Genomic DNA, 25,764 nt, shown 5'->3' on the forward strand with positions numbered 1-25,764 from the left:
TGGAAAGATCTTTGTGTGTAGAATATGAAAAATGTGCCACACTAAATTATTAAAGCCCTATGCCCGAAAAAATGTCATATGATGCCTCAAAATCCTCCCCGAAGGTTTTAGGCTCCAATTTGCCAAACTGGGTTCCTTCGTTAAAAATGGTCCCGTGAGCTACTTCCTCCACTTTTTCCACTCTAAAAGTATCAAGATGGATGATAACCAACATAATGATCCAATCTAGATTAATATGAATCTTTTCTCATCATACTTGAGGACACATGAGTCTATAGATAATGTTATGGACTTTCTAGAGTTTTTCTTGTACTATGTATCTCTAATTATAGAATCGAATGGGCAAATATATGATGTTAAGATAGAGTTTGGGCTCTCCTTGGTTAGCTTGTTGAGAAAGCTTGGTTATGGATCCATATCAACCATATTTTCAAATCATAAGCATACAAATTTCTTTTGAAGCAAATCCCACAAAGCTTTGTGTCATGGTCATTAACTACATGGAGAAGAAATTGAATAATTGTTCACTAAGCCTTTGGTCTTGGCTTCTAAGTTTAGAGTTATATCAAGGTCATGAGGATACCTTATGTATATTATTCCTCTTGTTGGGTTCCATCTTTTGGTACTCATCAACATGTTGAGAAGTCACATGGAATGTGACAAAATCTTCCAATGTGTCAATTGGAGCCTTTGTTGCACTTGTAGAGATTAAGGAGGTAGGGGGAACATTGCAATTCAAAACGAGGCCTAGGCCTTATATGCTAAATAGATTAATTTGGTGATGGAAGGGATGAGGTTTGAAGGGTGCTTCTATTCAAAATTACATCACTAAGGAGTTTCCTTGGGCAATAAATCATGTGTGGACTTATGCTTACAAACACTCATTGTCACCCCGACAAGTGTTAAGATGAAAGGAACTCTTTTCCTCCAATAGCCATTCCTTACGATCATCTCTTATGTCATTATTTGAGGACAAAGTGTTTGTTGAAACAACATGGTTTTTGACCCTTGGATTTTTACTAGTGAGGTATCAATACAATGAAATACCTCTTTAATTCCCATGTGAGAAACTAGTTTCCTTGGTTAGTTTGGAAGATAGTTATAATTTGGCCATCCCAAATAGGGTTGGGATTGACTACATTAGAGAAAATTGTCTGTCTCTCTACCCTCTTGAAATTGTGTATGATAGGAAGAATTGTTGTTGGAACAAGAATAAGGATTTAAAGAAGTATAAGCCTATTAATGGGTACAAATGGCTAAGCAACAAGGTTTGCTTTGGACAACCAATGGAATCAAACATGGAGACTTAAGTTCAAGTAAAGCACTTGGTTCTTTATGCTTTGTAGTGTTTGAGAACCTTTAGTGGAACCTAAGAAGGCCTTTTTACTCTTAGTCCCTTGTCCTCAGGGGTTGGGTTCCAACCATTACCCAATGCACCTTAACATCTTTAAACCCAAATGTCCCTTTTGTGGTTGTCTTAAGATTAACATTAATCATGTGTCTTGGTTTTGTGGTTTTGCAAAATCCACTTGAGAGTGGGTCATTGAATTATATGACCAACTCATCCCTTCTCCCACTTCATAAAAGACCACTCTCCTTAATGAAAAATTGCCTTTGGTTATAGAGTTCCAAGTAACATGACAACTCTTAAGAGTAGAATTCTTATTCCTCACTGAAACGAAACAACATGATTCCATGTTTAACAAGTCTCTATTAGTGATTCTTATTGCTTGTAGAACACCATTGTATTATGTGCAAAAAAATCTTTATGTAGATCATTGTGTAGGTCCAAAAGGTTTATTTGGACAAGGCACAATTATGTCAATTGCTAGAATACTTGAGATAGTTCCCTACACTATTACTGGTGAGTCCATTTTCAATTCTCCAACTCACTCCCCATTGTCCAAATAGTCCTAGAGCTTTGATGAGAGAGCATAACATACTACTAGTAAGATTGTCTATGGAAAGGTGGCAACATTGACATGATTGGCCTCATAACATTCACCATAGTGCCAAAATGAGAAGTTCTCATGACTTGACCTCTCCAACCCAAACTTTGGCCGAGCTCACATAAAGAAACTGATTTATTGCCAGTTAGAGAAATAGAAATGATCAATGACTAGTTAAAGATAGAAAAGTCTCATATGGAAAGCTATCAAAGGAAATGATTGCACAGGGTTCATTATTCTAGTTACTCAGTCAACTAATAATGATTGGGGAACTATGCTTAAAGATAATAATGACCACTATGTTGATGAATAGTTCATCCATTACATATCAAAGTGTTTTTTTTTTTTTTTTTTGTCTAGAGGAATCAATAACTAGGTCAAGCTTGTACTTGCATGACACAAGGTTGATTCCAATCGCTACCACTATTATAATCTTTAGATGAACCATCCACCCCTAAACATGACACACAAACTAAATGAGATTTGAGCGAACAATATTACAAAAAATAGCTAAAGAGTACATTCTATCACCAACTAATCTATATCCATTTAAGCCCATTACATATTACATGTTCAAAACCAAAGGGAGTAGAATATGTATGCCTTCATAGACTTAGTTGCATGGAAGTGGGTCCCTTGTCCCACAAACAAAAAAATCTCATACACCAAAATAGTATGTGGTTTGACATGACCTTAGAATTACATAATAATAATAATTATAAAAATATATAATATATTTATATATTAGTTCACCCATTTACATGACCAAATCACATTTTGTAGGTATAAAGAATTATAGTAGTTATTAAGACACGTTAACACAATATGCTTTACCTTGTCTATACCCTCTATGCTCTTTAATTTTTTAAAAGAAATTGCTTTAGCATCCAATTTTACAATACAAACTCCAATTTATTGAAAAGAATTAATGTGACTAAATGACCCACAAAACTCTACTTGAATGGTATAAACTCGCTAAGGGTGCAACCGAGCCTGCATCGGGTATTGCACTTGTCTCCACTTGGTCCTTGGGCACTGTTTTTAAACACATTTAAATCTGGATTGGTGTTTGCAATTGTGTTGACAGCGCATTTGAGTTGCTGCTCTCCTTCACCTCTTAGATTTTAATCGCTCTAATCACCAGTGTACTGAAACTGGCAGGCCTTCATGTGTATTGATTCAATTGAATGAGATGGAGGTGGAGACGGAGATGTGCTTGGAAGGCTTACAACGGTGTATCCAGAGGGATTTCACCGATCGAGTGCTCGTATCCTATGCTCTCTTGGACTCCGCCCGTCCTTTCGGTTCTAAGGTCGTTTGCGAGGTAATTCTCACTCGCTTTCGCTGTTTTTCTCAATATTCCACGGGCTGGGTACTGAGAGAGATATATGTATGGTTCAAACTCCAGCTAATTGGTAACCATGCCAGAGGTAAAAAATATTGCGGACGATGAAACCTAGTTATGGTTAAATTTGCAATTCAGATTGCATGGGTGATGAAAATATAGTCTATTTAGGTTTTGTCGACTTTCTGATGATTATAATTTGAATGAGTAACAGAGCTGTTTTAGGCTTATGGAAATGTTACTCAGATTATTACATGGAAGATACAGGTTACTCAAACATAATTGGTTTGGATTATGTTGAAATTGTGTAAATTGTTAAGTTGCTGCGAAAATCTGGTTAATTTAGGGTGTTTTCATCTTGAAGAGGTCACCGTAGGTATGGTCAGCACTCTTTTGATATGGACTAGGATGGAAGTTTGTTAGGTTTGCTGTCATATTTTGTTAGGTCCTAGTTATATGCTCATTTGCCATTTGTTGGGAGTTTCTCATGAATAAAGGCATTGAACAGTGAGGAATTATTGTTACCATATTGGTTCAGTCATGTTCGATTGATTCATCACTAATTATATTCCATACGCCTGTACGGGGAGGGTCTTTTCTTTGAGGCATGCAGAGATGAACTGACGAGCTCTTGTTGTTCACCTCCCTTTTTTAAAGTGCAAGGCGATTTGGAGAGTGCTATAGATCACCAAGGCCGCTATGAGTCGTCGTACGATGGTGATTGAAGTTTAACAAGTAGCCAGTGCAGACTTTCTAAGCCATATTGAGAACGTGGGTGTCTAATAGGCACATAATTGCATTTGAGCCTCAAACTTTGCTAGCTCGAGGTCAAAATCATTTTAAGTAGATTGCTCGACAGATGATTGGTTCCAAATTAAAAATCATAATTTAGTAGCAATAAAAGACATGATATTCACTTAGAACACAGTTGGAAGTTGATGTTCAACTGAAAATAGTTGCCATAAGACATTGCTGTTCTATCACTTTTGAGAATTCTTGAAATTGCAGTTGACTAGAATGATTTCACATTGGTAAAATGTTTATTGATCCTAGGCAGTGCAAATACTGATTTTGAATAAGCGGGTTTCACAAACAGGCAGCCTGATTTCGAGATGTCTTATAATGTGTGTTGAGTGGCAAACAATACCATGTTCTCAGAAATTATCTGATAACAACGTTGGTTGGCTCTAGCTTCTTCAACAAGTTGTGACATGGATTCCAACAAGCTAGTGTTTGCGTATCAAGACACTTTTAAACAGCTTTGACAAGCTACAAAAGAAAATCCGTACTGCATTTACAAATTTTATAATGTAACTGTGGAACATTCGTAAAAACATAGAAATCATTTCTCTCATTTAAATACAAAGAAAAGCCATGAGCTGTGAAGCAAGCTTCATGAAAATAAAATATGCTTTGCATCCTGTGACATTCAGTAACAACAAACATTTTGACAATGGAGTTTACTTTTCAAGTTAATCTGAATTAATTCGTTTACATATAGACGGTTACATGATAGTTATTCATTTAATTAGTTAATGGAAAATATGCATGATTGCTGTCAAGGGATATGTTAACGTTCTTCTTAGATTCATCACAGTTTTAAAATTAATGACTTCTATGATTATCAATGTTTTATGTAGAAAACTCCATATTTTTATTAGAAATTATTGTACTCTTTTCTGTAGGAATTTACAGGGTAAGTTCCTCAGACAGAGCACCAAAGGAACCACTCACAAACAGATCACAGATCAATACACCAGTATTCTTGACGTGGTTAAAACCCTCAAAGAGGGAAACAGCCCACGGCCCGAGCCAACGTGGCCACTTTAGGCAATTTATTAATAAAAAAATGAAAATTTACATAAGCTTCTCTCATGAACGTTTACCCTACAAATGACCCTCCATGCTCTTTAAATAGAGATCATGGACCAATTGGGTGTTAAGCCACGGATCAAGTGTTGGTAATACCGAGGAGAGAATGAATCGTTGGATCACTACATATCGTGACTGTCAGATTGTAAGTTACAAAAGTACATAGTAAAGAAACACACTTTACCTAACTCTACACTAGACCAAGTTATACTTAACTATTTCCTATGTGTCGGAATATCCTAACATCCCCCCTTAAGAACAACTTGGGATAGGATTGAAGGATGTGCAAATATGACACAATAGGAGAAGGAAGGAGGCATTAGAGCCTATCCCCCCTTAGTGACAACTTCCTGAACTCCAACCATAAATCGAAGTTTAGTAAACTTCGCCTCTGTGAGAGCCTTTGTAAAGATGTCTGCAACTTGATCATTTGTTGAACAATATTGCACTTCAAGAATATGGTCATGAATGAGCTTTCTGATGAAGTGCATGTGCAGTTCAATGTGTTTGCTGCGCTGATGTTGGACTGGATCTTTGCATAGTTGAATGGCACTTTGATTATCACACCAAAGTGTAGTCGGATGCTGCTGCTGAAGCCAAACTCTGACAGAATCTGATGAAGCCACAAGGCTTCCTTACTAGCTTCTACGACACCACAATACTCTGCTTCTGCTGAAGAAAGAGAAATGGCACTTTGTTTCTTGCAAGCCCATGTAATAGGTCTTGAACCAAGAGTGAACACATAACCTGCAGTAGACTTCCGATCATTAGGGTCACCAGCCCAATCGGAATCAGTGAAACCAACCAATAGAGGAGATGCTTCTGCACTGTAATGAATCCCAAACTGAACTGTACCTCGAACATAACGAAGTATTCTTTTAGCTACTTTCCAATGACTTTCATGTGGGTTTTGCATAAACCGAGCAATAAGGCCAACAACAAAGGAAAGGTCGGGACGAGTATGGGTCAGATACAAAAGTTTTCCTACAAGTTGACGGTATAAGGTAGCATCAACTTCAGGGAAGTACAAGTGACTGAAAGTTTGGCTCTAGACTGAAAGGGAGAAGGGGCTGACTTACAGTCTTCCATGTGAAAATGGCGTAGAAGATCACAATCATACTTGGACTGGGAAAGGGAAATACCTTCTTTGGATTGCAAGACTTGAAGACCAAAAAAATAATGCAAGTGTCCTAAGTCTGTCATTTCAAACTTCTTTTTAAGGCTGGACTTCACATGGTTTATAAGGTTGGGATCACTACCAGTAAGGGTAAGATCATCAACATAAAGAACAAGAATGATAAGAGACTTGCCCACTTTCTTTGTGTAGACTGTATTGTCAGAATGACACCTAGAAAAGCTAGTTTCTAAAAGAAAGCTATCCATTTTGGCATACCAAGCCCGAGGGGCTTGCTTGAGACCATAAAGGGATTTCTTAAGCCGACATACAAGGCTGGAGTCTGTTTGTATAAAGCCAGTAGGTTGTTCCATATAGATTTCTTCATGCAAGTCCCCATGCAAGAAGGCAGATTTAACATCCATCTGATGGACTTCCCATTTGAAAGAGGCAGCAAGGGAAAGAACAAGGTGGATAGAGTTCATTTTGGCAAAGGGGAGAAGGTTTCAGTATAGTCAATGCCTTCAACTTGTAAAAAACCCTTAGCAACAAGACGAGCTTTATGTTTATCAACTTTTCCATCTGGTCCATACTTGGTTCTGTAAACCCATTTGCATCTAACAAGTTTTCGTCCCTTTGGAAGAGGAACAAGATCCCATGTATCATTTGCCAATAATGAACGATATTCTTCATTCATAGCTGCGTCCCAATCTGGATGGCCTGAAGCTTCTGCAAAGGTGTCAGGATCATAATTCACTGAAGCTTGAGCCAGTAAAGAAGAGGCTCTATCGAACTGAGAACGTGTACGTCGCTGATTTGTAAGATCACAGGCAAGAGCACCTGCTACATCTCGAGTAGCACGGACCCATTTTGGAAGCTGAGGAGTTGAAGGAGGATCCTGAGAAGGTGGGGGAGGATTGTCATCCTCGCTGTCATCATCTGAAGAAGAAATATTTTCAGAAGTAGAAGGGATAGAGAGAGGTGGCACATCCATCGAACTAGACTCGTAGGCCGATATATTTTCAACAAACTTTACATCTTTTCTAATGATAACATTTTTGGTCTTAAGTGGAATAAGTCTATATCCTTTGACATATTTAGAATATCCAAGAAAAATACATTTTTCACTCTTAGGTTCTAAAGCTTTGTGTTTCTCATCTGGAATATGGGCCCATGCTTCACGTCCAAAAACACGAAAGTGACTTACATCTGGTTTAATTGAGCTCCATGCTTCTTCTAGAGCTATATTCTTTAAAACCTTAGTAGGAGTGCGATTTACTATGTAATTTGCACAGTTAATTGCTTCTGCCCAAAAATTAGGACTAAGTCCTTTACATTGAAGCATACAATTAGCCATTTCCTTTAAGGTGCGATTCTTCTTTTCAACTACACCATTTTGTTGTGGAGTATATGGAACAATATGTTGCATTTAAATTCCATTCTCAGTGCAAAAGTTGATGAATTTGTTGTTAACATATTCTCCGCCATTATCAGATCTTAGCTTAAGAATTTGATGTCCAGATTGTTTTTCAACAAAGGCCTTAAAGGCCAAGAACATGTTAAATACTTCACTCTTGAGTTTTAAGAAGTATACCCAAGTGCGTCTAGAGAAATCATCAATGAAAGTTAAGAAATACTTGTAGCCAGAGAATGAAACAACTGGAAGTGGACCACATAAATCACTATGCACAAGCTGTAAAGGGGCTGAGTCAAAACTATCTTGATGATGTTTTCCGAGTACACATTCAGAACAAACAACATCTCTGCAAGATACCATTGGAAGACCTGTCACCATATTTTATTTACCTAGATTCTGAAGGGAGCGATAGTTTAAGTGACCAAATCGCTCATGCCAAAGTTTGCTCACTTCATCATTATGAGCAACAAATACCGAGGGAAGATTTGATGACCCAAAGTTGTTAAACTTATACAACCTTGTAGAATCACCAGCAATGCCAGTAGCCAAAATCTATCTAGGATCTCTTAGGTCCTTAATTACAACATCGTGAGGTGAAAATTCAACAATTTTACCTTCACTTGAATGAGTTATCTGATATAAAGATAGAAGGTTGCAGGATAAGGTTGGAACACATAATACATCATTAAATTGACCATTGTCTAGATGAACAGTTCCAGTCCCTACAACACTGAGAGATCTATCATCACCAACATATATATTTTTGGTGTTAAAATCATTTAAAGAAGAAAACATGGCTTTATTTTTGGCCATGTGATAAGAAGCTTCAGAATCAATGAGCCACTCATGAGAATGAGAAGAAGAAGATACATTTAGTGCATGACCAGACCAAGATGCTTGACAACCACATGCAAAAAGTGTTATTCCTGAAGATGAAGTTGAAGTTGAAGGGTGCTCCAAATGGATGTTATGCTTCTTCATTGCTGCTTCCAAGGCTTCCATCTTCTTGAAGCATTTGGATTCTATGTGGCCATCTCGATTACAAAAGTGGCAATGTCTATCAGTCTTCTTCCCTTTGTTTTTATTTGCCTAATCATTTTGAGAATGAAATTGCTTAGGACCCTTGTTTGGTTTAACACCATTCTTTTTAGGATACTTCTTCTTAGGATTCTTTGAATTTGGTTGCTGCTGGGTGGCTAAGGCTTTCTTAGAAGAGTTTCCAAGATTAAGAAGACCAAGATATAAGAGCTTTTCTTGTTCTCTTATTAAAGAATCACAAAAGGCATCAAAAGAGGGGGACTTGTAGTCTTGTCATTGAGAAATGAAGTCTTCTCCAGTAGAATGGAAGGTGGAAACAAACACATAGTAGGCTAGTCCAAACTTAGTAAGAATGGAGTAGATAAGGGTACCATCTTCTTTCTTAACCTTAACACCTTCCAAGAGAAGTCTAAGGGTCTTGAACTTGGACAAAAAATCTTCAATGGAAGAAAAGTTATTGGGGTCCAATGTAAGCAACTCATTTTCGAGTTGATTGGCTCTAATTTCATTTTTAATTCCAAAAACTTTAGTGAGCTGTTTCATTGCTTTATTAAGAGTATCAAGTTCTGCGATATGGAATCTAAGGTCTGGAGAAATAGACATTTCTATCAACCCACGTGCTTGATCTTGCCTATTTTCCCATTTGGCTGCCTTATCTTCATCTTGAAGTTTGGTTTCTTGGCCTGAGGCTATTTTGTAAAGACCTTTACTTCTAAGTAAATCCAAAATGTAGGACCACCATTGGAAGTAGTTGGTGCTGTCAAGAATAACTTGGCATGGACTTTCCATTTTAATAGAAATTGAAGCTGTAGATGTTGAAACTAAGTGTTCCAATGGAAAGATCTCGAAAAATTAGGCTCTTTAAAAAAAACGGCTTTGAAAAGGGCTTCCGGATGAAGAAGTTATGGCTTTTTGAATAAAAGTTGTTGAAGATGCCGACGAAGTGCGTGAATGTGCGGAAATGAATGATACTGTTATATTTAAACCGCCCCCCTTCCAAACTTAATCTAATTAGCTCACTTAAAAAAAAAGATTTTATGTGACTCACTTTTATAAATAAGTGAAAGTCACTTTTACAATGGTACTTTATGAGCTACCCACTAAATTGTAACTTAAATAAAAGATAAAGAGATTTTAGAATTATAAGTGACTCACTTTTTATAATCGGTGAGAACACTTTTACATAAAGTAACTTTAAAACATAAGTTGCATGTGCTTTTTGAAAAAGTAACTCAACAAAAAGAAAGACTTGAACTGAAGACCTTTATTCTCATAAAGTAACTTTGGACCAAATGAGTTAGTTTAAAAGGTTAGTAATTTATGGAAAAGAGGAAGGGTTTTTTTTTTTTTTAGTCACTGAAGCTTTGGGGTGTGTGCTTACTTGAAAAAGCTCTTTTTTGCCTACAAAACAAAACCACAAAACCCAACATGGACATACAAAAAAAACAAACCTTACGGCTTGAAGTTAGCTTTACCCGGAAACTAAATATTTTCCTCAATGTTTCTGATTTTTCGAGATCACACTAAAGTGCATCGGAAAAGAGCATACGCATGAGAAAAATACTACCTTTCTGTTTCTGATTTGCCCAGATCGCACAGAGTCGCAGGGCAAAGAGCATACGCAGAAATGAAAGGTATAGATCCGATAATAAAAAACAGAGAGCTAAATAAACCGAAATAAACAGAGAGATGAATAGCTAGAACTGCAAATAAAGACTGTATACCTCTAGATCTTTAAAATGACGTAACTAGGGCTACCAGAAACCTTTTCGTGTGAAACGAAAGGGGTTCCTCACTGGAACAAATGCTCCTAACACAATAGAGCAGTCCTCTCGGCTCGAAAGAAGTGAGAAACAATAGATCTAGGAAATGACAGTCGGGTCACCAACGGATGTGACCCTCAAATAGCTCTGATACCATGTAGGAATTTACAGGGTAAGTTCCTTAAACAGAGCACCAAATGACGCCGCTTACAAACAGATCACAGATCAATACACTAGTATTCTTGACGTGGTTAAAACCCTCAAAGAAGGAAACAGTCCATGGCCTGAGCTAACGCGACCACTTCAGGCAATTTATTAATAAAAGAATGAAAATTTACATAAGTTTCTTTCATGAACGGTTACCCTACAAATGACCCTCCATGCTCTTTAAATAGAGATCACGGACCAATCGCGTGTTAAGCCATGGATCAAGTGTCAGTAATACCGAGGAGAGAATGAACCGTCGGATCACTACATATCGTGACCATCGGATTGTAAGTTACAAAAGTACATAGTAAAGAAACACACTTTACCTAACTCTACACTAGACCAAGTTATACTTAACTATTTCTTGTGTGTCGGAATATCCTAACATTTTCTTCGTAGGTTTTTATGATGAGTTTTGTGAGAACGAGGAGGAACAAAAATATGCAAATGATGAGCCCTAGTAGCCTGCTCATTCTATATTAATAGAATTTCATTCGAGGCTTACATATCTCACATCCTTGAATACAAACCAAGCTAGCAACACAAGTTGAATAAGAATTTAAAATAATTTCTACCTGTGACATACTAATGACTTTTATAGCATAATGTTAACTTTCTTCTTAGGTTCACCACAGTTTTGAAATTAATGACTTTATAATTATTGATGTTCTATGCAGAAAACAAATTCACATTTTTATAAAAATTGTTGTGCTCCTCTCTTCATACAGTTGCTGATATTTCAGAACACAAGGAGCAAAATATGCAAATGATGAGCCCTACTAGTGTGCTGTATGAACATGATTGCATTCGAGACTTACATATCTCACATCCTTGAACATAAACCAAACTAGTAACACAAATTGAATGGAAAGTCATAATTTTTCTACCTATGACATACTAAAGATTGCCATAGCATACAAAGTGGCATAAATGCCTATAGATCCACTGTCATGATCAAAATAACTACAATACTGCAAAGTAGAAAGAAATTTTTTTCTATCAGGTCTCACTGCCAATATCTGTTGCAGTTTTCAGTATCTTATACTTATAGCTGTTTATATAACTGCAGCGGTATTTACCTTTATGAAATGATATCCATATAAACGGGGCCACCACCATGCAAACAGCCCAGGTTCAAACCCTGGTGAGTGTAAAGCCCCTGTGTGTTTGTGAGGGAAGGTACTTGATATGCTTTGTTTCAAAGGACTTTCTGTGCCTGTTGCAGCTGCTCCCACAATCACTGTAATCTCTGTAAGAAGAACGATCTGTGGAAGGTGATTGAGGAGTAACTTGTAGAAGTAGTAATTGTTATATTACAGGAGATACAAAATGAGTTTGCATTTTTGAAGTTGAACTTATTGAATGACTCATCTAGGCACATGGTCTATTGTTGTAGGCATGCCCATGTGCATTTATTGCTCATAGCCTCATACATTTCCAATGTAGCCAAGGTGCATGGCCCTGCATTAAGTATGCACTTGGGTGCATTTGTTTGGTGTGCACTAAGGTGTGTTTGTACTGAATTCGGTGCACACTTTGGTGTGATTAACCTCCATGGGGTGCATCAGGCGTAGGGTATGTACACCTCCATAGACTAAGCATTGAAATTATTGCACAAAGGGGTCCTTTGTCCCACAAACAGGGAGGTATCATAGATTGACTTTAAAATTTGATTGTGCGTGTGTTATGTAAGTGACGCACTCTCCCCCACTTATAGTGCTTCCATGAATTGGAAACTTATTGTTATTTCTCCTCTTGGGACAAAACGATTGGATATCTTTGAACAAGAAATGCACTACTATACATAGCATACTCTCATGCACTTGAAGCTTATCACTATAATCTACAGGAAGCATCCAATCCACAAGTCTCATCTATAAATGTTCCTCATGGATCTGTTAAAGGAAGAATTGAACATCTACCTGTGGTGTTTTGACAACTTAAAACTTTACTTATCCCGTCTCATCATTATGGAGCCCTTACAAAAACTTCTTTCATGGCATATTAGTGCATTTCAACCTGTCTGCCACATGTAGGAAATATCTGAACATAAAGTTCTCTTTCATAAGCTCTATTCCCATCTTAACTTTGGTATAACATGCACAACAACTTCTCAAATCTCCATATTCACTGCTATAATCTTCAAAGGCAATGTGAATTAGAAGAAAAGAGGAAAGGTGGGTCAAGAGGAAGATGGTTTGACTTATTGGCTATACCTAAGAAAAAAATGAGTTGTCCAGAAACTCTTATTCTTCTCTCTTGTCAATCTGGATGACTTGGACTATCAACATTTAATACATTTAAAATCTTGTAGCACGCTCAAAGCAAGTGGTCAATCATCCTTGAGTGCAAAATGGATGAATGGCCAAATCAGTAAGAACATATGAGATAATTGACCAACAAACCACATGCTCATGAGGCATAGTGTTTACTTTAGAATTATACCAATATGATTAGTACCTTGTAAGGAAGTTGTTGAGATAGGTTGCCCATAATAGTATGGTCAAGTCCACAAGTAAAGGGATACTTGAGAGCTATATCAATGTGATCAATGTTGCACAAGGAGTCATTTGAAATTTTGAGATATGTCTCCCCAATATCCGGGGTAGGCACTTGAGCTTTTTCAACTCCGATAGGAGTATTACTCCCCTTTGAGTATTATTGCGTTGATGGATTTCACGAATTCTTGATATATCAACAAAATTGACTTTTTAGTTTCCCATTTTGTAGAAGCTAGGGTTTGTAGGGCCCTAAGGATAAAGGAGTGTCAAGCACTATAGCCCTTTGATATACGTAAGAGTTTTCAATAATAAAACTTGATCAAATATTTCACAACACTAAGGACTCAGGAGGATAGGCTGTACCCTTAGCTGTACTACTTGATTTTCTGGGACATGAGAGTGATCTTTTCGATTGCTGTTCTCAGTGTACTATAGCAACAAGATGGCTGAGAGGCTTATATAAGTCTAGGTTTAGGTGCACATAGGGGCTTTTGATATACCCAAAGTTACATGGAAGATTGAATTTGTAAGTAGATTTAATTTGATGTGGTACTACTCAAAGGGGTGCCAACAAAGGTGCACAAGTGTTTCCAATTAGGTTGTTCCACTTGTATTCCCTGTGTGTACACTTATGTAATTCTAGTTTTATCTGTTGAAAGATAGATCTTCATGTTTAAAGAGGTTGGAACACATCTCTAGCATAATTTTTTTTCTAAAATTTGGGCATGAGCTTTGATACTACTTGTAACGTACTTAACCAATAGAAATAATGATTATTGAGTAGTTATTTAAGAAATATAAATTTTAGAAAGGTAAATAAGAGAGATAATGATATAGAACCTATAAAATATAACTTTTATATTAATAACCATAAAAGAGAGAGATGTTCATGGTCTTGTTTAAGGGTGGAAACTCCTTTGAGCAGAGCTCCAATGCATTAACAATGCTTGACAAAACATTCCATAGCCTGCTAGCTCTATAATAGTTTCTTTCTAGCAAAATCCTAACCACTTGTGGCCCCATCACTAAAGAATACCAACCATTTAGTGGGCCTTATTTAACAAAAATGACCTTTCTACATTGAGTAATTACCGACTCAATACCTAATGGGCCTTATTTGAAGAAGATATCCTCATATGTTAATTACTAACTCCTATGTAACCCATAGTAGGGAGGTTATGGTAGGGCCCTAATATTGAAGCACATATCATATTAAACTACTTGAGCTTAGCACAAGTCCCCATCTAAATGCTTACTTTATTAAATGACTAGTAGGATACAAGAGCACTCTAACAACAACATGCACTCTTATGTTTGCTTTTGGTCTAGAAAATATTGATAGATTCCAATATTACTCCAAAACTATTTACACCTTGTTTCAGAGTGCTTCATGATGATGTGGGGTGCATGGTGCGTGATTAGCCCTTGATTGATCCATGATGGACTTGCACATTGGAGGTGGCTTACACATTGGTTTTTTGGATCTCATATGGATGCCTTGAAGATCTTTAGACAACTTGGTGAGATTCTACATGTAGGCCACATGGAGGAGGTTTTTTGCTTGGAGAATGCCCTACATTATAGGAGTGTTTGGCATTACAGATGAGGGCATTGATTCCCAGATGATATTGGGTTGCTTGGATGCTTGCTTGGAGTTTTGAAGTTGACTTGGGGATGCTTGGGTTGCGATAGTGATCATGTAGGTGGAGTGGGTCAGGAGGAGCTCATGACCTAGGAGAGGTGTTGGAAGATTGGAGCCCTGGGAGGAATGTTGGACCTTAGATAAGGTGCATCCTTTATCTTGGACTTGCTTGCGGATCATCATCACCTTGGTGCTTGACATGTGTCGCTTGTAGGAGGAGTGCTTCACATGTGTGGACCTGCTTCCAATTTGTAGATTGCTCGTAGTGGATTAGGTCCACTTGACTTATAGACTTCCCTTCCCTTGTCATATAAAATTATAAATAGAGGAAGGAGAGAGTCATTCTCCTCATTCATGCTTAGAGAGCTTACATCTTATATATCTCAGGTTTAGCTATGTAGGAGGAGCAGTAGTCCCTTTCTCTCTCTTTATCATTCTTCCTTGTCATATAAATAGAGGAAGGAGAGAGTCATTCTCATCATCTCATGCAACTTACATCTTATATATCTTGGGTTTAGATATGTAGGTGGAGGAGCACTAGTCTCTTTCTCTCTCTTGATCATTCTTCCTTGTACTCTATCACTTTTGTCCCAAGGCATTTTATTTTCTTTAGCATTCTTGAAGTCTAGGGCCAGGGTTTCATACCTTCGGAGGCTTTGGAGTTAGGGTTTGGTGATAAACCTAAGTTGTAGTTGTGGAGGAGGAGGAGAAGAGGAGACACCTTACATGAGGCCAAGGAGGACTTCTTGGTATGACTTTAGCTCATTGGAGTATCTTTAGTTGAGCTAGGGTTTTTCTTGTTTTTCTTTAGCTATGATTTTGGCAAGTTTAGAGGGTTGTACTTGAATTTCATCTCTTATATATATGTGTATGTGTGTGTGAAGTTTCCAACTATCTAAAGTTGTGTTATTGCAGATTTTAGTTATCATTGTCTTCATAGTTTGGTAATTTCCAACCCTCATGTTTTTCTTAATTTACGTAATTCAAGGTTGAAGTTGTTAAGGGTTTAACATTCATACTAAATACAATAGGACAAGATTTACTACTGTACACTTGGATGATCCATCAAAACCTGGTAATGTTAGACAACCAACCTCTTCTATAGCCCATGGTTTTGCTTCCCTTGGTTCCATTGCTTTTGATTTGGCTTTGTGCGCTTTGTGGCCTCCAAGTAGTCCCTAAAGGAGATGGCTGATTGAAAATCTAACCCCCAAAGCTTGATACTTAGCTAATATGTCTGCGTTCACATTGTCCTCCATAGGTTCCCCTTGTGTAGGCTCATCCTCTTGTATAAAAGTAGGCATGGAAAGTCTAGATTGTGTTGAACCTAAAGGTTTGCTGCAAGAATGTTTAATGTGTTCTTCAACCTTGTTACTTTCCACTCCCTCTGCATGCATCATATTTCTTCCATTTGTTGTGGTTTGAGCCATTTGACTCAAATAACGGTTATTCATTTGTAGCTGTTTTAACATTTCTGTGAACATTTGTTTTTCCTCCTCCTCACATGATGGCAGTGGTTGATCATTTCCAGCCATTATTTCTTCCTGTTTTAACCCCTTCCGCTCATTTATATCCCCATGCATGCACACATTATAGTTAACTACAAGAAATATGCTAACTCATCCCTAAATTAGTGCATATGTCTCGGTCGTCTTTAGTTCACTCTTGTATGTGCTCCAAGTAACTCTTAGTCATGCTCACTCTTATCTGTTGAATTTGTAACTATGGTCGGTCTTCATAATGTACTTTTGGTCACTTGTAATTATCTTTATCATTGTAAAGCATATTTATAAATGCTTGAGTCAATGGAAAATTTATTTTGAGTCCCATTGCGACTTTTAAAAGATGTAAATTTGAATTTTTGAAATGTAATTTTTGGCTCCAAAAGTGACAAGTCGGCTTTCCTCCAAGTCAAGTTGGCCCGGGCCAAGAGACATGCCCATTCACGCTAGACAGATCACTATATAAGGTAGTTCGAGTTCCTCATTTGGCACATTCACATCTCTCACTCGAGACAGTTTTTGGGAAAAGCCAATGAAGGACAAGAAGGGCGAAATCTTCTCTCTCTCTCTCTCTCTCTGTGATTTGCATCTTTCTGGGGCAACTGTTGGTGGGGGCCAAAATTTTGGGCTACTAGACAGTTGCTGGGAGGCCGAAATTTCTGGATCAAATAGGCAGAACGAAGTGCAGGATCAATTTAGGTGACTTGACTTAGATGAGAAGAACAGGTTTGACCATAGGTCTAGGTGTGTCTCTTATTGAACAAGAAGAATTTCTCTATTGAAAAGGTTGCTGGTTTTTTCCTCGCAGTGGGTTTTTCGAGGGTAATTCTTGTCTCTCTTTTGTGGATTGTGATCTCTACTATTGTACTGTTCTTTATCGTTGAATTTTTGAAGTATAATTGTTGAATGATATATATTGGAATAAGTTAAAAGAAGATCTACATCAAAAGTAATTATCAGAATTTCAGAAATATTGTGCTAACCCTAATTGCACTAGAAAAATCATCATGGGATTAGAGCTTTGGTGAAGGAACGAAGGTAACATTGATATCACTTTTTTTGCAGAAACCCTAGAGAGAGAATTTTATTAAAGTCCTTGTACTTTGGCATCTATGGCCTCCTCCATAAAATCCGAAAACAAGCTAGAGGGAGCATCAAACTTCAGAGCTTGGAAAGTCAGAATAGATCTTATACTTGCCAAGAACAAAGTGTTGGATATTGTGATAGAAAAGATTGCTAAACCATCTGATGCAACTAGAAAAGAGAAGTTCAAGGAGGATGACATTACTACCATGAGTCTAATAGTAGACTCCATTAGAGATCATGATACCTCCAAGAAGATGTACCATGCCCTGATAAATCTCTACACTATTAAGAATGTCAGTCAATCCATGAGTTTGAAGAATGAGCTCCGAAATACAAGGATGACTAATGACGACATTGTGGCTTCATACTTCATAAGGATTTCGCAAATAAGAGATCAAATTTCAGCTATTGGAGAAACTATCTCTGATCAAGAACTTGTGACTACAACACTCAATAGTCTCCCTAGATCATGGGATGCATTTGCAACATGCATAAGCAGTTGGAAAGAAGCTCCTTCATTTGAGCAATTATGGACACCATGTGCTCAAGAAGAAGCAAGATTGATGTTTAGAGATGATCCAGGAGGATCTCGCTAGATCAGTTACACAGGTTCAGTGTCATCATCAACAATTCAGTCCGGGGTCGTTCAGTTTCGATAGTGTTGTTTATGGTTCAGGTTGTTCAGTGATGTCAGTGGTTTTCGCGGTGATATGGTTTTGTACTTCGCTGGCGACATATGGTTGTCGTCAGTTCTGCCAAGATTTGGTCGTTGACATGTGTTTGTCATTCGCCTCGCAGGATTTGGTTGTCGACGGGTTTGTCATCATGTTACGATTGTCGCAAATGTCACTTTGTGACAATTTGGTGTAAATGGGTTTTTTTTAGATCAAAATGATTTAAGGACTAAAACCTAATCCTAATACCCTAACCATGCATTGATATGTCAAAAACCTAAGCTCTAGACCTATACCCTAAGACCTAAACCTATCAGACATGTTACATTATAAATCTATGCAATAAAACATTACAATGTATTGAAACGAACACAAAAAATACATAAAACCTATGTTTTAAACCCTCTCGGCCTATACAAAACATTATAATACATTGCAAAAAACATATGACAGTCCCTAACCACGGGGATAGACCGCGTCAGAACCGTGTCATATGAGCGGTTGTGAATAAACCGTTGGAGTCAGGGCTTGTAAACATTAGAGGCTAACCGCAGCGGAGAAGTCACACAACCGCAACATGTGAGCAGAGGGGAATAACCGCCGGGTTTTCAAAAATTCAAACAGCAAGTGACCGCGCGGGGAATGGTTCAAACCATGTGAACAGTTCATAACCAGAACAGCCAGAGTTAACCGCAATACCATAACCGTCGGGGGTAAGCCGCACAGTCAGCCGAGACTGTCAGGAGTCAGTCACATGCGTTGACATGGCTGACTGTTAGCCGGAACCACAGGGCTATAACCGCGGGTTAGTTAAATGGCATCACATGCGCTGTCTCCCCTCCACCCGGTTAGAAAAATAGCTAATGGTCTTCGACTTTATTATATGGTTTTATTTGTGGGTTTTGTTGTAGTTTTGGTGCAAAACTAATTAAAAGACCATGAATGATAACCCTAAGGTGGCAAACCATGATAAGACCTTAACTCCAAGTACCCAAATTAGAGCAAATTCATTCCTAAACTCGGTGGAGGGAGTTCGAATGCACCTGGTAGGTTTTAAAAGGCAGTTTTGCTCCTTGAAGTGCATTAGGGTGGTTTTTGAGTTTCATGTGCAGGTTCTGGAGGGATAGAGGCTGTTTTGTTTTCAGTGTAACAGGAGCATCGAGAGTCGGAATTGGAAACCGAGACAGGCGTTGGAAAGCTGGTTCAGAGAGCTTTCTGAAGACAGTGACCAGAAGTGCCTGCGTGCACATTCAGACTGGTCAAATTTCTGTGTAATCGACCTCTTCGGTTTCAATCCTAATAAAGCGGTCGCCCATCTTGAAAGCGGACTTGGAGACGAACTCCGAAATCAATCTTGCTATCTGGTATCACTGTGTATTCGCTGTTTTCACTTCTGTTTTGCATCTTTCTTATGTTTTCTAATCTGTCGTAAAGTCTTCTTCTCGAGCAGTTCTCACGGTTTCAACACTTTCAGTTAACATTCTATTCATTAATGGCATAATCAATTCTACATCAGTTTTAACATATGATCATTTTAGATCAAGAGATCGTCAAGATGAAGAAGTTCAAGCCCTTGTAGCTTGCTTCAAGAACAAGGGAAAAAAGTTTGGAACTCAACATAAGAAGTTAGGAAAGGGATCTTCTTCCTGTAAGAAGAAAGACTTATCAAAGATACAATGCTATGGTTGTCAAGAATATGGACATTTCAAGAGAGATTGTCCTAACATGGTTGTTCCTCTTCAACTTACTATGGACTTACTTGGGTTTAGAAGTATGGAAGAAACCTGGTGAAGTCTTCCTCGGTCAAGGGAAGTATGTGATAAGGATCCTTCAGAATTTCGGAATGATGGATTGCAAATCCATGGCAACTCCCATGGTGACAAACTTGAAGAAGTTAAGAGGCTTTGACTTAGATTGGTAGATCCATCTATGCACAGGTGGTTGATTGGTATACTGATGTATTTGTTTAACACCAGGCCAAACATTTGTTTTGCTGTGAACACCTTGAGCTAGTTCCAGATAGAACCAACACATGAGCATTGGAACGAAGCAAAGCACATATTGAGATATTTGCATGGTACAAGGATGTTGCAAACAAGGATGTATGACTTCAATGATATATAGACATCGATTGGGCAGGAAGTGCTGAAGACAAGAAGAGTACTTTGGGTGTGTGCTTTAGTTTGGGATCTGCTATGATATCATGGATGAGCAGGAAGCTGAGGTCGATTGCACTAAGCATTGCTAAAGCAGAGTGCATCGCAACCAATGAGGCTTGTATTGAAGCAATATGGCTTTGAAAGTTGTTTGTAGGATTGTTCGGCCAAGAGTTGGAACCAACGGTGATACATTGTGATAATCAAAGTTGTCTGAAGTTTTAAGAGAATCACAAGTCAAAGCATATTGAGATCAACTACCACTATATCCATGACATGGTGCAAAGGAGAGCAATAAGGCTTGAGTACATCTCCACCGATGAACAGACAATTGATGTTTTGATGAAGTCATTCTCGAGGGATAAGTTGGTGTACTTTAGAGACAAGCTAGGGCTCATGGAGATCACCCCTCTCGTTGAGAGGGAGTGCTGATATTTCTGCAACACGGATGGACATTCTCTCGAAAGGGAGAATGGGTCCAAGAGACCTATAGGGCTCAATAGATAGTGTTGAGTGAGTGTCTCTTGGAGGAGGACCCTGATCACACACTAGAAATGGTGGAGTGAGGTCCTGGACCCTGATCACACACCAGACATGGTGGAGTGAGGTCCTTCAACATCTAGACCCTAATCACACATCGGAAGGGTGGAGTGAGGTCCTGGACCCTGATCACACACCAAATAGGGTGGAGTGAGGTTCGGTTCAACATCTAGACCCGATCACCAACCAAGAAGGGGTTGAGTGAGGTCTTGGCCTAGAGTGTTCACTAGGAAGGGTGAGTGAGTGCTTGCTAGTTGAGGGTCTCAACATTTTGGCCTAGGTGGTGGTGTTGAATTTTCTAAGTCTATCCGTTAGAAAATTAATTTGTATTCTGTTGGTTTATTTCTTCTACTTGTAAATTCTGAACAAGTTATTCAAAACATTTAAATACCGAAATAAACACAATACAGATCTATAGATCATCAACTGAAAGAAAACAAGCACACAAGTGGCAACGTTATTTTTGGACAAATGTCCCCGGAAAAACCCAATGTGGGAAAACCGGTGCAGCTATTTTGAGGGTCTATTATTATGCAATATTTCCTTGGTACAACTGGGTGCCTAATTGGCTCACCCGACAGAGAAAAATACACGACAACAATACCTCTATATTCGGAAACAGATATTGAGAAAACCTGTCCCACGAAACCCTCTCTGGCAACTCTGAAGCTCAACGCTGGCCCTTTTGGCCTTTGCGTCAGCCTCCTACTGACCTGCGTCAGCCCCAGGACCCTCTGCGTCAGCCCTCTGAGGCACTGCGCAGCCTTTGGGACCTCCTACGTCACTCTAGCAGCCGCTGCGTGGATGACACAGTCCCTATGGCCTCTGCGTTGTCTCTGCTGGGCTCTGCGTGGCCTGAACTGGCTGCTGTTCTCGCTCTCCCCGCTTCTGCGCTAGTCTTTCAGCATTGTCTTTGCTTCTTTGTCCAGTACTCACTGCCCCTTGCTGCTGATCACTGACTCACTTTTGCTTAGCAACCCCGCTCTAGCAAAATGAATCACTGATCACACTGGTGTGTTCTCCAACTGACCCTCAAGTCTCCTCTTATACTTTTCCTGTTGGTCCTTCAACGATCGAGATTAAATCTCTAATCAACGACTAAGATTAGATTTGGCTTGATCCATGACTTTTGGAACCTTCTAACCCAATTTTATATTAATACCCATTAATATTTTATTTTTCCTAAGTTTAGACTTAGGAACTCTATTAAAAATATTAATTATTTTAATATCTCCTAAACTGGGTACAATCTGTCCAAACCATTTTTGGGTCTTGGAGATCTCATGTGCTTTAGCCTCTCCACCAATTTTCATGGCTACAACACATCCAATGCTAACCCAAATCATTTCTCCCTCTTAGCAAGGACTGTGCTCTAGTAATGCTCCACACTGAGCATCACCTTGATTATTTGGCACCGGTCCCTATGCTAATGCTAGGCCTCCCTGCCCAACATCCTCTGCACTGCTGCCCATGGCCCTGCCACTGCCACTGTTGCATCTGTACGGCAACTCCCTCTGCATCTGTGCTGCTGTTGGTCCATCCTCCCAACACTGCATCTGCACTGCATCACCCTCTCATCATGCTGCATCGTGCTACTACACTGCAACTCAATTACTGAGAAGTAAGTAACTGATCCACCCAACTTTTGACATCCCTGTTAGGCTAGAAACACTCTCGATGCTGAAGCTCCCTCTGTTGATAACAAGTGCTCCCTCTACTGACCTCTGCACTGCTGCAACAACTCCTTGCATCTCGCACCGTTGCACACCTCTCTGTGCCATCCTGCACTGGTGCAACACTCCTGTGCCTTTCGCATTGTTGCAGCCTGCTAGCCTTGCGCTGCCTAGGGACTCCTACACTATAACAATCTCTGCTGCTTCATTTGCATTCGTCTCTACCGACATCTGCCAGTCTTGCTACTCCTCTTTAGGGCTCCCGTAGCAAGGTATAATCCTAGAGGTTGGGTACCTCAAGGATCTTGCTCCTCATCGCCTGTAGTCCTCTTGACTATAGCTCGATGTCTCCCCACTTCTTCTCAAGTGGCACATGAGCACTCATGGCACAATCGTCATCCTCCTCGACTTCTTTCTTCACCTTCGTTGGCGCTGCCTTCGAGTCAGAAGCCTCTCCCCTACTCTTCTTGCTTGGACACTGGTCCTCATAGTGACCCAGTTCCCCACAATGGAAGCACTTGACTTTGGAGAGGTCCTTCTTCTTCCTCTTCTCCTGCTTTCCCGCAGATGCCAGAGCCACATCCTCTTCCTCTTCCTTCTTGATCTTGACCCTTTTTGCTGCTACTCACCGTTTTGGTCAGCCGTCTGATCTCTTCTTGACAAAGAGCTGCCCTCAGTTCTTCCCAATCTGGAAGACTCGCCCTGCCCAGTATGCTCTGGACAAATGTCTCCCAATCCTTGGAGACTACGTTAAGTGCGGTCCTTACCATCAACTCCTTATCCGATGTGGCCCCTATGGAAGTTAGTTGGTCACAGATCTCCTTCAATCGACCGAGGAAGACATCTATCTGCTCTCCCTTTTGCATTTGGTATGACCTTAGCTGATTCTCCAGGAGCATCTTCCTCTGCACGGAAGTATGCTGGTACAATGTCTTTAAAGTGTCCCACATCTCCTTTGTCGTTTCCTTCTTGACAATGTGTGGGACCACATGATCCTTGATCCCATCAAGGATGATACACTTTGCCTTAGCCATTGCCTCCTCGTACCTTTCATTAGCTACCGGGTCAACTGGTATAGCCATCACTCTCAAGGCAAAACCCTTGATATGATGTCTGCCTAGAATGGACAAGATCCTGGCCTTCCAGACCACAAAGTTGGACACTCCGTCTAGCTTGTCCTGATCTCTTAGCCCATTCACAACCATCTCGCTGCTCTTCTGTCGATTCCTCCGAGTCTCTCTACTTCCCGCTTGGAAGTTCTCGGTTCGACTCCTACTGAGTCTCTCTACTTCTCGCTTGGAAGTTCTCTTCTGGACTCCGTTTGAGTCCCGATTTCCCTCCTGGAAATCCCTCTACCAACTGTCAAGTTGCCCCTCTCCAATCGTCTGTGCAACTACAACACTGATCCGGATTCCTTGGCTAGAAATCCGCCTCGGCAACAACTTCCTCTACCTTGGTCTTGCCCTGTTAGGCACTGTTCTAACCACAGTACCCCACTAGCTTCGCTCCCGCAAACTGCCCACAACTTCCTTCGCCCTAGCAACTAAAGGACTGAGCCTCTAGGCTCTGTGCAATCCCGACTACAACAAAAATAGCTCCCTCAGCCATTGCGTCAACTCTCTTGGTCTTTGCGTGGCTTTGCGTGAGCCTCTCTCTGCCCTCCTTAGCCTCTGCGCTAGCCTTTCTCTGGCCCGGACTGATGATGCAGTCCCTTTGCGTCAACCCTTCCTCTATTATTTCTGCAAGGATCAACTACTGTCACTTGGGACAACTGATTCTGCTGCAAATGCTCTCCTTAGCTAATGCTTTCAGCTCCCCTGTGATCTATAACCATGCTCTGATACCATGTTGAATTTTCTAAGTCTATTCGTTAGAAAATTAACCTGTATTTTGCTGGTTTATTACTTCTACTTGTAAATTCTGAACAAGTTATTTAAAACATTTAAATACCGAAATAAACACAATACAGTCACAACATCTATAGATCATCAACTGAAAGAAAACAAGCACACAGGTGACACTGTTATTTTTGGACAAATGTCCCCGGAAAAACCCAATGCGGGAAAATCGGTGCAGCTATTCTGAGGGTCTATTATTATGCAGTATTTGCTTGAGTACCATTGGGTGCCTAACCGGCTCACCCGATAGAGAAAAATACACGGCAACAATACCTCTATATTTGGAAACAGGTATTCAGAAAACCTGTCCCACGAAATCCTTTCCGGCGACTCTAAAGCTCAGCTCTGGCCCTTCCGGCCTCTGTGTCAACCTTCTGTTGACCTGCATCAGCCCCAGGACCCTCTGCGTCAACCCTCTGAGGCACTGCGCAACCTCTAGGACCTTCTGCGTCACTCCAGTAGCCTCTGCGTGGATGACGTAGTCCCTCTGGCCTCTGCGTTGTCTCTGCTGGGATTTGCGTGGCCTGAATTGGCTGTTGCTCTCGCTCTCCTTGCTTCTGCACTGGTCTCTCAGTACTGTCTGGGCCTCTCTATCCAATACTCACTGCCTCTCGTTGTTGATCATCGATTCAATTTTGCTTAGCAACCCCGCTCTAGCAAAATGAATAATTATTCACATTGGTGTGTTCTCCAACTAACCCTCAAGCCTCCTCTTATACTTTTCCTGTTGGTCCTTCAACGGCCGGGATTAAATCTCTAATCAATGGCTAAGATAAGATTTGGCTTGATCCATGACTTTTGGAACCTTCTAACCTAGTTTTATATTAATACCCATTAATATTTTATTTTTCCTAAGTCTAGACTTAGGAACTCCGTTAAAAATATTAATTATGTTAATATCTCCCAAACCGGGTACAATCTGTCCAAACCATTTCTAGGTCTTGGAGATCTCATGTGCTTTAGCCTCTCCACCAATTTTCATGGCTAGAGCACATCCGATGCTACCCCAAATCAGTAGGTGGCCATGGGATTCGAGGATCGATCACTCTGGAGGAGTGAGTCCTGATATGCTGATGACGTTGCCATGGGTTTGATACCGCCTTAGAAATGGCCACTAGCGGATGCTGATAATAAATGATGATGCTGGTAATAATGGATAACCGTTTCTTTGAGAAATTTGTTCAATTTGAGAACATCTATGACAATGATTATGAATACCTCCCTAGTTAAGAGGGAGTTTTGAATTTGTAACTATGGTCGGTCTTCATAATGTACTTTTGGTCACTTGATGTAATTCTATTTTTCATTGTAAAACATATTTATAAATGCTTAATTCAAAGGAAAATTTATTTTAAGTCAGTCCCATTGCAACTTTTAAAAGATGTAG

The 25,764-nt window shown here is 39.6% G+C and overlaps 1 protein-coding gene across 3 annotated transcripts in view; it reads left to right on the forward strand.

Moving 5' to 3' along the window:
* The first annotated feature begins 2,956 nt into the window (after positions 1–2,956).
* LOC149249012 (protein serine/threonine kinase) overlaps positions 2,957–25,764 on the forward strand; it is a 318,878-nt gene continuing 296,070 nt past the window's right edge. For 2 of the 3 annotated variants that reach the window (XM_089458602.1, XM_089458603.1), the window contains exon 1: positions 2,968–3,273. Coding sequence is in view for 1 of the 3 variants with exons in the window: in XM_089458604.1 (XP_089314730.1) it covers positions 3,142–3,273 (132 nt within the window). In the remaining 2 variants the exon portion in view is untranslated. Of the gene's footprint in view, positions 3,274–25,764 lie in introns of all 3 variants that reach the window. The other variant, XM_089458604.1, reaches the window with a different exon arrangement.

The sequence above is a fragment of the Pinus tabuliformis genome, chromosome 7 (genome assembly GCF_031772625.1).
Source record: "Pinus tabuliformis cultivar Carrire ecotype Pingquan chromosome 7, CPIR1, whole genome shotgun sequence".
NCBI lineage: Eukaryota > Viridiplantae > Streptophyta > Pinopsida > Pinales > Pinaceae > Pinus > Pinus tabuliformis.